Consider the following 15,476-nt stretch of genomic DNA (forward strand, 5'->3'; position numbering starts at 1 on the left):
CGAAAACAAGGCTTTATAGACACGCCCCGAAACTGACGTCAACGCGTAACTGTCGTGCCCCGCCCCGAGAAGGTTTCTCCACATTACTGGAAAGATGACGTCATTTTCTGTGAACGTGAAGTCATCATCACAAGGAGACAAAAACATACTTATTGACTACTTACTATAAGTTTAAATTATTGTAACTATTGGTTACTATTACTACTGAAAACTATGAAGATTACTGCATATAATGATCACAATAACTACTGAATTACTGATTAGTCTAAGTACTGCTGGTAATACTTGACATGTTTACAGAAATACATCTCATTGGAATATTTATGCTTAAAATAATATTCTAATGTTACTAGTTATGGCACTTATTGCTGTTTGAAAGGAAGTGAATCTTCAGGATTCATTCATTTCAAAGAGCCATATCATTTATAAAATATATACATTCATCTAAGACCAAGCCATTTATCTAATATATATATATATATATATATATCGAGTTCCTCCCTCAGGGAGGAACTGGAGAGGGCCTGGAAGGTGAAGACCACAGTGGTGCCTGTGGTCATCGGGGCCCTCGGGGCAGTCACCCCCAAACTGGACCAATGGCTACAACAGATCCCAGGAACAACATCACACATCTCAGTCCAGAAATGTGCAGAACCCTCAAGCTCCCAGGCCTCTGGTAGAGGACCCGAGCTCAGAGGATAAGAACCACCCGCGGTGGGTGAGAAGGGAATTTTATATACATATATATATATATATATATATAATTGTTTTTGTGGTTTAAAAAACAAGTAAAAAAAGTTTAGTGATCTGTATTAAGTAAAAATAAAACCACAGAATGTTCTTGCAGATAAAAACATGTAGATATGAAATTTCAAAACATAAATGTAATATACTCAAGGAGTGTTTTTACAAGTTCTGAGTATAATGTTAAATTTTAATGCTATTTGTAATGCAGAAAAAATGAAAACGTAACAGAGGAAAAAAGTGGACTTGAGTTACTTTGAACAGAATTCCTCTTGTATTAAAAATAATAATTAAGGCAACGCACTAACAGTAAACCACCCTTAATAATGAACATTTTGGGTCCTATTTCCGCCCCTCTGCTAAACCCACATCCAGGCGCCGAAGTCATTGCTGCATGTGACATTTTCAGTTATAAAGCAGAATTATGGCAATGTGTTTTTTCACTTTTCTTTAAAATTCAAAGACAATAGCATGACAAGGCACTCATCAGTATCAAAAGAGTCTGATATGATAAACTGAGCAGAAAAAAGAAAAGTCACAAGCTAACTGAGGAAAACCTGTTAATAAAAGAGGAACTTCAAATCTTAAATGACATATTGGTATAAATATTGGGCTTTTGTGATGTTGCAATGTCACCAGAGGTTTAAATATATCATAATTTAACTCTTCATCTTTGTTAGACTCAGTTTTATTATATTAAAACTTAAAGATGGAATAGACTTCTTGTACAAGATCCACTTCTGAAACCTTGAAAAAATGTTTATTGTTATTAAAATGCATAAATTGAATTTTTTTGTTTTTATCCAGAAAGTCATTAGGTACAGGGAAAATTTCACACATAGTTATAAAATTAATACCGTAATTTTTTGTGGGAGTGGAATAGAAAGATATTTGGTTTCTTTTTTCTTTAGAGATCATCATAATTTTTAAACGTTTTCTTCATAGAGGAAGAACATTGATGTCAAAGTTCCTGATGAATTTCTGGTAGATTTTTGGTCTACAAAGTCACAACATTCATAATCAGAGATTGTGTGTCTTTTTTATTTGTCTGTTTGTTTTGTTTGAGTAATGACTGAATATGTAATCATGTCTGCAGAGTTGCAGAGGGAATTGCCTTTAAGACTATTAAATTGAAGAACGTTTGAGTGTGTATTCTTTATCATCTTGGAAATACAGCAATGTTCACAGAGCAATCTGTGTCTGCTGCTGCTGCAAAAAAAATTCAAATGTAAAGTATTAAAATAACTTTTGTTTCACTCCACTGAACATGTGATTCCATCTAATTTTGCTCCATATTCAACAAGTCGTAACAAAGCACATTTGAACAGCCAAACATCTCTTGCAATGACTTTGGGAAGCAAAAATATGTCTACTGCACATTTAAAATCGCTTTTTGTTGTAGCTGTACTTTTTAGCAGCACAAATATGGATATCGAAGTTGTGACACAGAATCCTTGTGTCCCAATTCTCACATTTTTGCTGCTTGTGACCTGAACACTAGAACCCTTGTTCACCTTGTTTACAGTTAAATATTTATGGGGGATCATCCAGTTTTTGAACGGCTCTAATAAGATGTTATATATGGACAGGAAATGATCATTTCCTGGAACCAGCAGCGCGTTTCTCTTTCTTTCTCCTGTGAAAAGCAGATTTTCCCACTGATGACTCAGTTTGATAGTTAAAGCATTATTAGTGTTTTTAAACAACATTAAGGTCAGTTGAACATGGAGTGTTTCTTTAAAAACAGAAAGTTGTAGCTTCTTTATGACGTAGTTTCCGGCTGCAGTTGAAACGTCTCCACCTGGTGGTCACCTCGGGATGATTTTAAACTGGGATGCCATCCATCCATCCATCCATCTTCTTCCGCTTATCCGAGGTCGGGTCGCGGGGGTAGCAGCTTCAGAAGGGAGGCCCAGACTTCCCTCTCCCCGGCCACTTCTTCCAGCTCTTCCGGGGGAATCCCGAGGCGTTCCCAGGCCAGCCGAGAGACATAGTCTCTCCAGCGTGTCCTGGGTCTTCCCCGGGGCCTCCTCCCGGTGGGACGTGCCCGGAACACCTCACCAGGGAGGCGTCCAGGAGGCATCCTGACCAGATGCCCAAGCCACCTCAACTGGCTCCTCTCGATGTGAAGGAGTAGCGGCTCTACTCTGAGTCCCTCCCGGATGACTGAGCTTCTCACCCTATCTCTAAGGGAGAGCCCAGCCACCCTACGGAGAAAACCCATTTCGGCCGCTTGTATCCGCGATCTCGTTCTTTCGGTCATGACCCAAAGCTCATGACCATAGATGAGGGTGGGAACGTAGATCGACCGGTAAATCGAGAGCTTCGCTTTTTGGCTCAGCTCTCTCTTCACCACGACGGACCGGTACAGCGCCCGCTTGACAGCAGACGCTGCGCCAATCCGCCTGTCGATCTCCCGCTCCCTTCTTCCCCCATTCGTGAACAAGATCCCGAGATACTTAAACTCCTCCACTTGGGGCAGATGATATTGATAGGGCGTTTTTAGTCTTTTAGTTTTTGATAGGGACATCCCAGTATGTCCAGCCCCTCTCAGTCTCCTTGAGAGGGGCTGGACATACTGGGATGCCAAAGGGACTAAAAACGCCCCATCATCACCATGCAAGCCTCCGGTACCACAGAAGAAGACAAAAGGAGACCAGGAGGTTAGTTTAAATGCATCCAATGCCAAGATTTTAGAAGCAGTTGAAAATCTACAGAAAATGATGCTGAACTTTGGAGAAGAAATGAAACGGAACACGCTCTCCATTGCAAATATTGCTAAAGCGGTGGAGTTCAACAGCGCTGAAATTCAAGATTGTAAAAATACAAACGAGAAGCAGGAAAATGAGATTACACAACTTAAAACCACAAATGCCAAGCTGACAAAGAAGATTCAAGAGATTGAAAGAAAAGCGGCAGAATCAGAGCGCTACAAAAGAAGATGGAATCTGCGCATTAACGGCTTAAAAGAGGAGAAGGAGGAAGACACAAGACAGAAAGTCGCGAATGTTATTAAGCAGATTTTGCCACAATGGAAAGAGAAGATGGACTTCATTCTCGACACTGTACACCGCCTCGGCCCGAACGACACCAACCGCCCACTGCAGATTATTGTCCAGTTTACTGGTCGGATCTTCAGGGATGAACTCTGGAGATCCACTAAGCAACACCCCATCTGCAGGGAGCTCAACATCCGGTTCTCCGAGGACCTCAGCAAAGAAGACCGAGAAGCACGACTGGCTGTGTGGCCCAAAGTAGAACAAGCACGGAGAGCTGGGATAAAGGCGGTTCAAAGGCCCATATGCCTTTATCAATGGACAACGAGTTGCTCCTTAACGTCACAATAGATCTACACAACATTTCTGACTCCAGATAATTTGATCAGTTCAGGAGTTTTTGCTGCCTACAGTTCAATTTATTCTCAGGTAAACCTATTCAAATACTGTTCAGCCTTTTATTTTGTTTTTTTAATTTTTTATGTTTAACTTGAAAAGTGAACTTTCGTTAATTTCTATTAATGCAAGGGGCCTAAGAGATTTAACTAAAAGGAAAACTTTCTTTTTATTTTGTAAAGGGAAAAATGCTAATTTAATATTCTTACAGGAAACTCATTCTAAACAAGAAGATAGCATCTTTTGGTCTAAACAATGGGGAGATGAAACTTATTTCTGTCATGGCTCTTCAAGATCAGCAGGGGTCGCTATTCTTCTTAAAAACTTCCAGGGTCAGATAATATCAAGTAAAATGGATGAAAATGGTCACTGGCTATTTCTCACTGTATGTTTGGATAACGTAATTTTTATTTTATTAAATATATATGGTTATAACAATCAAACCCAGAACAAATTATTACTTGAAGAAATAACCCTAAACTTAGATCACCTAATATCTTTTTATTCAACAAACAATATTATAATTGGTGGGGATCTCAACCTTGTTCATGATGAATTTTTTGATAAATGGCCCTCTAAACATAACTCAAGTTACCTTAACAAAATATTTTACAATTTCTGCAGTGAACAAAATCTAGTTGACGTATGGCGACATCTTAATCCCAACTGTAATCAATTTTCATGGTTTGGTTCAAATAGCAAGTCAAGACTTGATTATTGGCTTATAACAAATGAATTATTGTCCAATAAAATTAACTCAGACATCTCTGCAGCACCTTTGACTGACCATAGCCTTATTTCTTTACAAATGAAACCTCAAAACTGGAAATCAGGTACAAGTAAATATTGGAAATTTAACTGCAGTCTCCTTAAAAATGATACCTGCGCTGTCCTCGCCCTGAGATTTCCAGTTTTCAGCAGCTAGACAGCCAGTCAACGACGCTCCAATAACCAAACTTGTTTATTTTCTACTTGTTTATTGAAGAGTGACCTCTGACCCCTGCCATCACTTTGGCCATCGTAAACTGAAACATACAAAACTGAGTATTAGCCAACGAACATAGCAAATTAGCTATTCTAGCTGCTAGCTAAAAATAAAAACTTTTCCTAACTGACTCCAGCGTACAATTATTTACACCAGTTACATAAAACAAAGAGACAATTATTGCTTTTACAATTAACCAACACTTACGAACAAATCTTGTCTGAAACACAACGTATTAGGATGATAATCAGCTTAAATCGTGAACTGTTCGGTGACGCGTTCCACCATCTTGGATCTATATTCTTTTTTAGCGTCATCAAAACATAACAAAATATCCACCAGGGGGCGTTCTAGTTTTCAACCTTGCTGGTCCAGCTTAATTTACAAAAGGCAGCACAATACCTACTGCCAAAAAATCAAAGATTTAATCCAAAATATTAAGGACTCTGAAGAATTAAGTAGCCCTGTCCAAAAATGGGAATTCCTGAAGTACAAGATCAGACAATTTTCTATCTCATTCAGTAAACAAATTAAAAAAGAACTCCAAAAAAAGAACTAGATATTGTACAACAACTAAATTTATATTGCAATAAGCCCAATTCTTCAATGGAAGACAAAGAAAAAATACGAATCTTCCAACCCAAACTGGATGAAATGTATATCCAGAGAGCCAAAGAGCTTTTATTAGATCAAGAGCAAAATGGATGGAAGAAGGAGAAAAAAACACGGCCGACTTTTGTAATCTGGAAAGAAGAAGACAACAACAAAATTCTATCAAATCCTTAATAATAAATAATGTAGAAACCAACAATGAAAAATTAATATCAATTGAAATTTTTAAATTCTATAACAAATTATATACCTCCAAATTCTCAGAACAAAAATCTCACAACTTTTTAAAACAAATTGAAACATTTATCCCTAAAATAGAGAATGACTACAAAAAAACTTGTGACAACAAAATTACAATAGAAGAACTTGATAAGGCTGTTAATCGCTTATCAATAAATAAAGCACCAGGTCCAGATGGACTTACAGGAAACTTTTATAAACATTTTTGGGAAGACATAAAAATATTACTGCATCAAGTTTTTACAGAAATTTTTAAAAATTATTCTAAACCTACCACAATGAATCAAGGAATTATTATATGTATCCCCAAACCAGACAAGGACCCTAGATTTATTGAGAATAGAAGACCTATTACACTCAGAAATTCTGATTATAAATTACTAACATACATATTTACCATGCGTCTCCAAACAGGAATCTCAAACATTATTGCAGAATCACAATCTGGCTTCTTAAAAGGAAGGTCAATCCACAACAATATCAGACTGGAGAAGGACCTGATTGAATATAGGGATATGATCCAAGACAACAGCTTCATTCTTTTCCTTGACTTTTATAAAGCCTTTGACTCGGTGGAACATCAATTCTTATTCTCAGTTCTTGAACATTTTGGTTTTGGAGCCAATTTTATTAACTTAATTAGAGGTTTATATCAAAACATTAATAGTTGTGTAATACTACCTGAGGGCACCACAGCCAGATTTAACATTAATGTTGGAATTCCTCAAGGGTGTCCCATCTCCCCATATCTCTTTATTTGGTTGCAGAAATGTTAGCAATCTATCTTAAAAACTGTGTAGTCATTGAGAAATTAGATGTTTTTGGTACAGAATTAATCATTAGCCAGTTAGCAGATGACACCACCGTTTTCTTAAAAAATCACAAGCAGGTTTCAATTGTAATTGATAAAATTAAAACATTTTCTGAGGCTTCAGGACTAACACTAAATTTAAAATAATGTGAGCTTATAGCCATTCATGACACTCCCCTAAAAGAAATATCTAGCATTCCAATTAAATCTGAAATTAAATACGTAGGAAATGTTATAACCAAAAACCAAGAATCAACCTTAACTATTGAAAACAAGATCAAAGAATGTAAATCCAAACTTAACTCATGGCTCCAAAGAGACCTCTTTATTTTAGGACGCATTTATTTAACAAAAATGGAAAGTTTATCAAGATTAATTTACTCAACTTGTAGCACTGCTATCCCAAATAGTTTAACTAAAACTATTAACCAAATGAACATGAACTTTATTTGGAGGAACAGGCCACACTACCTACGGAAAAGTCATATGGTGAAACAATTCAAAGATGGCGGTCTGAAAGGAATTGACTTTGAATGTCTTAACGGAACCCTTAAGATTAATTGGTTGAAATCCTGGGTTAAAAATTCTCAGTTATTTTGGTATTGTGTCCCTAATTATGTATTTAACAAAATAGGTGGTTTAAAACTTGATTTCAATATAAATAAATTGCCCATTAAACTATCAGAGTTCCATAAACAAGTATTACTATACTGGAAAATGCTCTATGTACATAACTACTCGCCTCACTCCTCTATCATATGGAATAACAGATTCATATTACATCGCAATAAATCCTTATTTTACAAAGATTGGATGGAGAAGAATATTTGGTCTATTATACACTTAATGGATGCTAATGGTTGCCTGTTAAACTACGAACAATTATGTGCACAATATCAATTCTTTCCCCCAAGAGCTGAATTTACCAAATTATTTAATGCCTTTCTGAAACAATTTATTAATCAGGTAAAAAACGTGATAATAAAAAATCCGATGATCCCACAATTACCAAATTTATTAATTAATGGAATTTCATTGACTGACCAAAAATTCAATAACCACACAATTAGAAACTGTCTTAACGAAACTCTGTTCCCTGGGAAAATTAATAGAAATAACATTCTTTCCAAGTTTGATAATAAATCAATTGAAACTTTAAGAACTCTTTGTTTTAAACTCCCCATACAACCAAAAGCTAAAGAAACACACTTTAAAATTTTAAATGCAATTTACCCTGCAAAAGAACTATTAAGAAATGGCTTTAATATCGATGACAATAAGAGCTCATTTTGTGAACGTGATATTGAAACGATAGACCATATCTTCTATGAATGCAACCAAACCAAAACATTCTGGAATTGCTTAGAAAGGTGGATCAGTTTAAAAATCACACTTCCTGAATCTATTTCTAGAGATATGATAACTTTTGGAGTGTTATTAATAAACAAAACTACAGAACTCTGTTGTAACTTAATATTTTGTTTGGCAAAATTCTTTATTCATAAACAAAGACTGCTGAGATCATCCCCAGTTTTTAACATCTTCTTATCTGAATTCCAGTTATATTTGAAATCCTTGAAATGTATTGAACCGTATGAATCCCTGGCTGAAATATTAATGGAATTGCCCACTGATGTATATTAATCCTAATACATGAATCCCCCTTTGCCGTTTTTTTTTTTAGTTATTGTTTCACTATTACTTATTGTAATACTAATTTTCTATTATCAATATTACTCTGTATTCCATTTTAAATATGCCTCTTCTATATGTGCCTTATACAGAATTCCACTACTGTAATTGCCTCATTTGTTTCTGATTAATTTGTTTTAAAAAAAATGTGTTCATGTAACGTCATGGTGATGTACCGTATGTGTCGGTGACACCTGGCAGACATTTCTGTGTTTGTACTGTTATGTATTTTGTATCTCAATAAAGATCCATTAAAAAAAAAAAAAAAAAAAAAAAAAGATTTTAAACTGGGTTCCTGCGGTTCGGCCGGAAGCGGCTAGCAGCATTAGCTTCTCCAGCTGCGTGTTGGTCAGCTGACTGATCATGTGACTCCCGGTCGGTCCGGTTCCCACCTGAGAGTATCTCCATTTCTCCTCGAACTACCCGCAGCAGGGAGGCATGAAGCTGGAGACCCAGTGAGAAGCTGCTGGATTCAACAAGCGAGCCGAGCCTGGTTCTGGTTCTGGTTCGGGCGGTGAGTCATTTCCTGCTGCTTATTATTATATCTTTAGATCACCTGACTGGAAGCTACATCCGCCTTAATCATGACATAGAGCCGCTTTTCTGGTTATTAAAACGATGAAAGAGAAACATCTGCAGCTCCAGAGGTTTCCCATCTGGGTCATCTTAGCTGAACAGAACCTTCTGCTGTTCCGGGGGGTTTGGACCTCTCTGACTCTAATATGGATCAGAACATTTATGAATATCTCCCTAGGCAGACAGGATCTTCGTTGGTCCAGTTCGGTCAGGTGTGGGTTCAGGGACCAACTGCTGGTCTGTCCCTTTAATTGTGCTTTAACTAGACCAGATGAGAGCTGTATTCATCAAAGCATGTTTGTTCTTCATTCAGTGAAGTTAGCCAGTGGTCAGAGGATTCAGTAATCGTAGAGATACTTCAAGATAATATTTTTCAATTAAAGAAAAACTACAGTACGTTGTAGTAAAACTACTTTTTCCGTGTAAATGGAAGTTGTTCCTGCTCACCTGCTCTCTACTAGAGAAACTGCTTCAGGTGGGAATTCTAGCTGGGCCTTCCTAACATCTCCATGACCAGTTTCTAAACCTGCAGCTAGCAGCATCAAAGCTGTAGCCAGCGGCATCAAAACTGTAGCCAGTGGCATCAAAGCTGTAGCCAGCGGCATCAAAGCTGTAGCCAGCGGCATCAAAGCTGTAGCCAGCGGCATCAAAGCTGTAGCCAGCGGCATCAAAGCTGTAGCCAGCGGCATCAAAACTGTAGCCAGCGGCATCAAAGCTGTAGCCAGCGGCATCAAAACTGTAGCCAGCGGCATCAAAACTGTAGCCAGTGGCATCAAAGCTGTAGCCAGTGGCATCAAAGCTGTAGCCAGCGGCATCAAAGCTGTAGCCAGCGGCATCAAAACTGTAGCCAGTGGCATCAAAACTGTAGCCAGTGGCATCAAAACTGTAGCCAGCGGCATCAAAGCTGTAGCCAGTGGCATCAAAGCTGTAGCCAGCGGCATCAAAGCTGTAGCCAGCGGCATAAAAGCTGTAGCCAGCGGCATAAAAGCTGTAGCCAGTGGCATCAAAGCTGTAGCCAGCGGCATCAAAGCTGTAGCCAACGGCATCAAAGCTGTAGCCAGCGGCATCAAAGCTGTAGCCAGCGGCATCAAAGCTGTAGCCAGCGGCATCAAACTGTAGCTTTGTTACGGCATGGAGAGCCTGATGCTACTTCCATCGCTAGCTTGTAAGGTGAGAGCAGTGAGGCTGCAGCCCAGTTCTGAACCTACCATTAACGACCCGGCCCACCTTTCTGATGGTTCTGATGCAGCCTGTTTGTCTCTACTTCCTGTCCTCTGCAGGAAGTTTTCCTAATTTGGGCTTGGAAGATCCTCCAGGATGGGTCCAGACGGGAAGAAGCTGCTGAACATCGTCATCCTCGGCTTCGGCTTCATGTTCATGTTCACAGCTTTCCAGACATGTGGAAACATTGAGGTGGGTCGGTTCTGGTTCTGGTTCTGGTTCTGGATCAGCAGCTGAAGCTCCTCCTCTTTGTGTTTGCAGCAAACGGTCATCAAGAGCTTTAACAGCACCGAGTTTCATGGAAGCGGCTATACAAGGTGAGGTTCTGGTCATGGTCCTGGTCCCGGTCCAGGTTCTGGTTCTGATGGTCTCCTCCTCCCCAGCATGGCGATCATTTATGGCGTTTTCTCCGCCTCCAACCTGATGGCGCCCTCCGTGGTGACGCTCATCGGCCCGCAGGTCTCCATGTTCCTCAGCGGGATCCTGTACAGGTACCACTTCCTGCCACACACCTGAAGGTTCTGACCCGGTTCCGACCCGGTTCTGACCCGTATCTTGTCTCCAGCGGCTACATCGCCATGTTCATCCACCCGCTCACCTGGAGCTTCTACACAGCCTCCGTCCTGGTGGGCGTGGCCGCCGCAGGTACAGCTGACGCTCCTCCTCCTCCTTTCTTTATCTTCCTCTTCCTCCTCTTCCTCTAAACTCTCTCTCTCTCTCCAGTCTTGTGGACGGCTCAGGGAAACGTTTTGGCGATCAATTCCACCGATCGATCCATTGGGAGAAACAGTGGCATTTTCTGGTCTCTGCTCCAGTTCAGGTAAACCAGGTCATCCAGCAGAACCAGAACCAATGCTAGTGCTTAGCTGGCTGATGCTAGTGAGGGTCTGGTTACCAAGGAAACCACAGACAGGGTTTTACCACAACCCTGAAGGAAAGTATTCACACCCCTTTGTCTTTCTACTCTGACCGGGTTCTGACCCGGTTCTGACCCAGGGAGTTGATGGTTCGGTGTGGACTTTCCAGCTGGAGCTTTGGTCTCAGCGTTCCTTTCGTGGGTGTCGTCCTTTCTCCGAGTTTTCCAGTCAGTTTCCTGTTCTCAGGCCAATCAGAGGAAGCTGCTTCAGTTTAAGTTTCATACATTTAAAATACGGACAATAAAAACAACCGCCATCGTTCTTCATACGGCAGATTTACCTGAGAGCGTTCGGCTCCTACAGGTGATCCTCTGGTCTCGTTTCGAGTCCGTCGCCTGCTGATATTCACACTATTTTTGCCACAGATGAGATTTATTTCTAATATAATTATGCTGAGTCTGTTATCAGTTTAGTCTCCAGCTGCAGCCGTTTTGGTGCAGAAGTTTCTGATCTGATCTCCTCTGGTTGCAGCTTGTTCTTCGGGAACCTCTACATCTACTGCGCCTGGCACGGCCACGTCCACATCACAGGTAGGATGAGGCGGCAGCAGGCGGCGCCCGACTGAAGCCGACTCACTCCAACTCACTCTGTGTCTTTTAGACAAGGATCGTCGGACCGTCTTCATCTCTCTCACCGTCATCAGTTTGGTCGGCTGCTTCCTCTTCTTCCTGATCAGGAAACCCGACCCGGAGTCTTCCTCCGGTTCTGAGGCGACAGAGTCTCTACTACAGACTGAGTCCGGAGACGGGTCCACAGACAGGTGAGGTTGTCAGTGGGCTGTATAAAGTATTCACCCCCTGGGTGGTAGGAACCGGTTTCCTCTTTGGCATTGAAGACTTTCTGAAGGGAATCCTGGCAGGGGGCGAATTCAGCCTGGCGGGGAACCAGGCTGATGATGCTTCGTGTTTTGAGGATCTGAGTCTCGTGTTTTTTGTCTCTGCAGTTCATCCAGACCAGATCTCTGCACTCAGGCTCTGGACGCTTTTGGTACCATCAACACACTCTTCATCCTCCTCCTCTTCCTCCTCTTCCTCCTGACCTCTGCTCTCTGTCTCCAGTTCAGGCCTGCAGGATCTCCGTCACCAAGGAGATGCTGCTGCTGAGCGCTTCCATCGGATACACAGGTGGGTTCTGCTGTAGGACTGGTTCTGAGACTTTTAACCGACCCAGTAGGAACCACTTGCAACCAAGTGGACTCAATTTAGTTTCAAGGTTCTAAAAGCCTAACAACCCTGTAGCTCAGTGAGGTTCTGGTTCTCCAAGATTAATGATTGGGCTAAAAGAAGTTCTGCTTCTGTTCCCTCTCAGGTCTGGAGCTCACCTTCTACAGTGGCGTGTACGGAACCTGTATCGGCGCCATGACCCGGTTTGGGTCCGATGCCAAGAGTCTGATTGGCATCTCAGGGATCTGCATCGGTCTAGGAGAGATCATAGGTAAGCAGCCCGTCCGGTCCGGTTGGAGCGTCCGGTCCGGTCCAGGCTCTGCAGCGGAGCTGTTTATCCAGCTGTTTCCCTTTCCCTCCAGGAGGGGGCGTCTTTGGGATGCTAAATAAGAAAAATCGCTTTGGGCGGAACCCGGTGGTTCTGCTGGGCCTCATAACGCACTTTGTGGCGTTTTTCCTGATTTTCTTGAACATCGCCAGTGACGCTCCGCTGGCGCCGGAGGGCGGCACGGATCTGGAGGCCTTTATCACACCCAGGTAGGAACCGCTGCCCCCTGCTGGTCAGAATCATTCTATGCTTCCACTATCTAGCTACCAAAGGAAGCAAAGCCTGCAGACACCACATTTTCAAAAAGTTCAGCAAATAACCTGGTCTCTACTGGTCTCTGTTGGTCTCTGTTGGTCTCTACTGGTCTCTGCTGGGTCTCTACTGGTCTCTGTTGGTCTCTACTGGTCTCTGCTGGGTCTTTACTGGTCTCTGCTGGGTCTTTACTGGTCTCTGTTGGTCTTTACTGGTCTCTGTTGGTCTCTACTGGTCTCTGTTGGTCTCTGCTGGGTCTCTACTGGTCTCTGCTGGGTCTCTACTGGTCTCTGTTGGTCTCTGCTGGGTCTCTACTGGTCTCTGTTGGTCTCTACTGGGTCTCTACTGGTCTCTGTTGGTCTCTACTGGTCTCTGCTGGGTCTTTACTGGTCTATGTTGGTCTTTACTGGTCTCTGTTGGTCTCTACTGGTCTCTGTTGGTCTCTGCTGGGTATCTACTGGTCTCTGCTGGGTCTCTACTGGTCTCTGTTGGTCTCTGCTGGTCTCTGCTGGGTCTCTCCTGGTCTTTGTTGGGTCTCTACTGGTCTCTGCTGGGTCTCTCCTGGTCTCTGTTGGGTCTCTACTGGTCTCTGCTGGGTCTCTGCTGGGTCTCTGCTGGGTCTCTACTGGTCTCTGCTGGGTCTCTGTTGGTCTCTACTGGTCTCTGTTGGTCTCTGCTGGGTCTCTGCTGGGTCTCTCCTGGTCTCTGTTGGGTCTCTACTGGTCTCTGTTGGTCTCTACTGGTCTCTGCTGGTCTCTACTGGTCTCTGTTGGTCTCTACTGGTCTCTGCTGGTCTCTGCTGGGTCTCTACTGGTCTCTGCTGGTCACCTGATCAGCTTAAGAAAATTGGACCTCTGAATTACACCATCTTGCGTTGTTTTAAGCATTACTCACCCGTACTGGGTTGGATCAGGTTGGAGTATAAAGTAAATAAAACACAACTGGGAATCCTGTCAAACCAGTATGTGGTTTGACAGGATTCCCAGTTAATCCTGTTAAACCAGTATGTGGTGTCTTGTGGAGCAGAGTTGGGCCTCCATATTGGGGAGGGATAGTTGGTGTAAAACAGCTGACCTCCAAGCGCTTTCTCTTCTTTACAACTCGACAAACTGGAACAGTTTGGCTTTTGAAAAACCAGTAAAAAGTTTCTGGACAAACTTAAAACTCTGTGTGTTGCAGTGTTGCCGTGGCGATGATCTGCAGCTTCCTGCTGGGCCTTGGCGACAGCTGCTTCAACACGCAGCTGCTCAGCATCATCGGCTTCCTGTTCCGGGACAACAGCGCCCCCGCCTTCGCAGTCTTCAAGTTCATCCAGGTTCTGGTTCCGGCCCAGATCTCCAACTCGGTGGAACCGGACCGCCGCTAACTCTTCTCCTTCTCTCTGCAGTCCATCATGGCTGCCGTGGCCTTCTTCTACAGCAACTTCTTGCTGCTGCACTGGCAGCTCCTCATCCTCGTCGTCTTCGGCTTCCTGGGCTCCGTGTCCTTCTTTGCTGTCGAGTGGCTGGCCGAGTCCAGGAGGAGGGACTCGGACTACGACAGCATCTGAAGCGTCCAGGAGACGCCCAGATGGACGGACGCCAGGAGACGCCGTCCTCCCAGATAAAGTCACCTTGCTGGATGGTGGAGGGAAAACCTGGAGCGGATCATGCCTGAGGAAGCTGCTGCTGTAGATGTCTGGAGAGACCGTGGACATCCAGGTGGTCCAACCTGTCTCTGGAGACGTTCCTCATTTGCTTTAAACAGAACCTGCTGCTGGTTCTGGGTTCTCTGCAGAACCTCTGAGACCAGAACCAGAACATCTCAGTTTAAATGACACACTAACACACAGGTGTCAAACTCCAGTCCTCCAGTCTGCTGCCTTGCAACCTTTAGATGTGTCTCTGCTGCACCACCTGAACAGAATAATCAGGTCATTAAGGTTCTGGAGAACCGATCGGCACAAGGAGAAGGTCATGAAGCCGTTTCATTCCAGTGTTTGTACATGTGGCACATCTAAAACCTGCAGGACTGGAGTTTGACACCCCTGCACTAACTGGAGCTGGGTTTATTTAAGGGTGTCGGCGTCCATCAGTCCAGATATAAATGCACACCACACTTTTCAGATTATTAAAATGTAAAAAAAAAAAAAAACAATCAATAATTTCGGGAATCTTGGATCATTTTTCTCCCTCCGCATAGTTCTGATCCCCGAAGCTTGGGTTTGGACTAGGCCAAAATGTGACGAAATGTTCTGGAAGACTTGGAAGTAATCGGGTCAGAACCTTTGAACTGGAGTTTATTCAGTTTGTCCAGTTATTTGAATTGATCTCAAAGGGAAATTAGTGAGTAGAAACGTAGTTTTATTATTTTTATGCTAATTTTGGAGCTCCGCCGTCGACTTCCTCTGGACCAGCCCAGGAAGAACCAGTTTAACGGCACTGGTTCCAAACCCAGCAGATAATCCAGGTTATCGCGCTCCGGCTTCCATCTGGCTGATTTCAGGGTTCATTTAATCCGAGTCAATAAGGGAAATAATCAGTTTCATATTTCTTAAATGTAGT

At 42.5% G+C, this 15,476-nt stretch overlaps 1 protein-coding gene across 1 annotated transcript; it reads left to right on the forward strand.

The window, feature by feature from the left end:
* Positions 1-8,766: 8,766 nt before the first annotated feature.
* Positions 8,767-15,090, forward strand: mfsd11 (major facilitator superfamily domain containing 11). Its single transcript, XM_023349566.1, has 14 exons — positions 8,767-8,990; positions 10,333-10,465; positions 10,535-10,590; positions 10,657-10,764; positions 10,839-10,918; positions 10,997-11,093; positions 11,662-11,720; positions 11,791-11,950; positions 12,134-12,177; positions 12,249-12,314; positions 12,499-12,624; positions 12,716-12,890; positions 14,113-14,248; positions 14,321-15,090. The coding sequence occupies exons 2-14, from the start codon at positions 10,370-10,372 to the stop codon at positions 14,480-14,482; spliced, it is 1,365 nt and encodes a 454-aa protein (XP_023205334.1). The 5' UTR covers positions 8,767-8,990; positions 10,333-10,369; the 3' UTR covers positions 14,483-15,090.
* The last annotated feature ends 386 nt before the right edge of the window (positions 15,091-15,476 follow it).

The sequence above is a fragment of the Xiphophorus maculatus genome, chromosome 16 (assembly GCF_002775205.1).
Source record: "Xiphophorus maculatus strain JP 163 A chromosome 16, X_maculatus-5.0-male, whole genome shotgun sequence".
Lineage (NCBI taxonomy): Eukaryota > Metazoa > Chordata > Actinopteri > Cyprinodontiformes > Poeciliidae > Xiphophorus > Xiphophorus maculatus.

Coding starts and splice junctions, on each gene's coding strand:
- mfsd11 (XM_023349566.1), top strand. CDS start 10,370: ATGGGTCCAGACGGGAAGAAGCTGCTGAACATCGTCATCCTCGGCTTC. Junction 12,178..12,248: donor TCAGGCTCTGGACGCTTTTG/GTACCATCAACA, acceptor CTCTGTCTCCAG/TTCAGGCCTGCAGGATCTCC. Junction 12,891..14,112: donor GAGGCCTTTATCACACCCAG/GTAGGAACCGCT, acceptor TGTGTGTTGCAG/TGTTGCCGTGGCGATGATCT.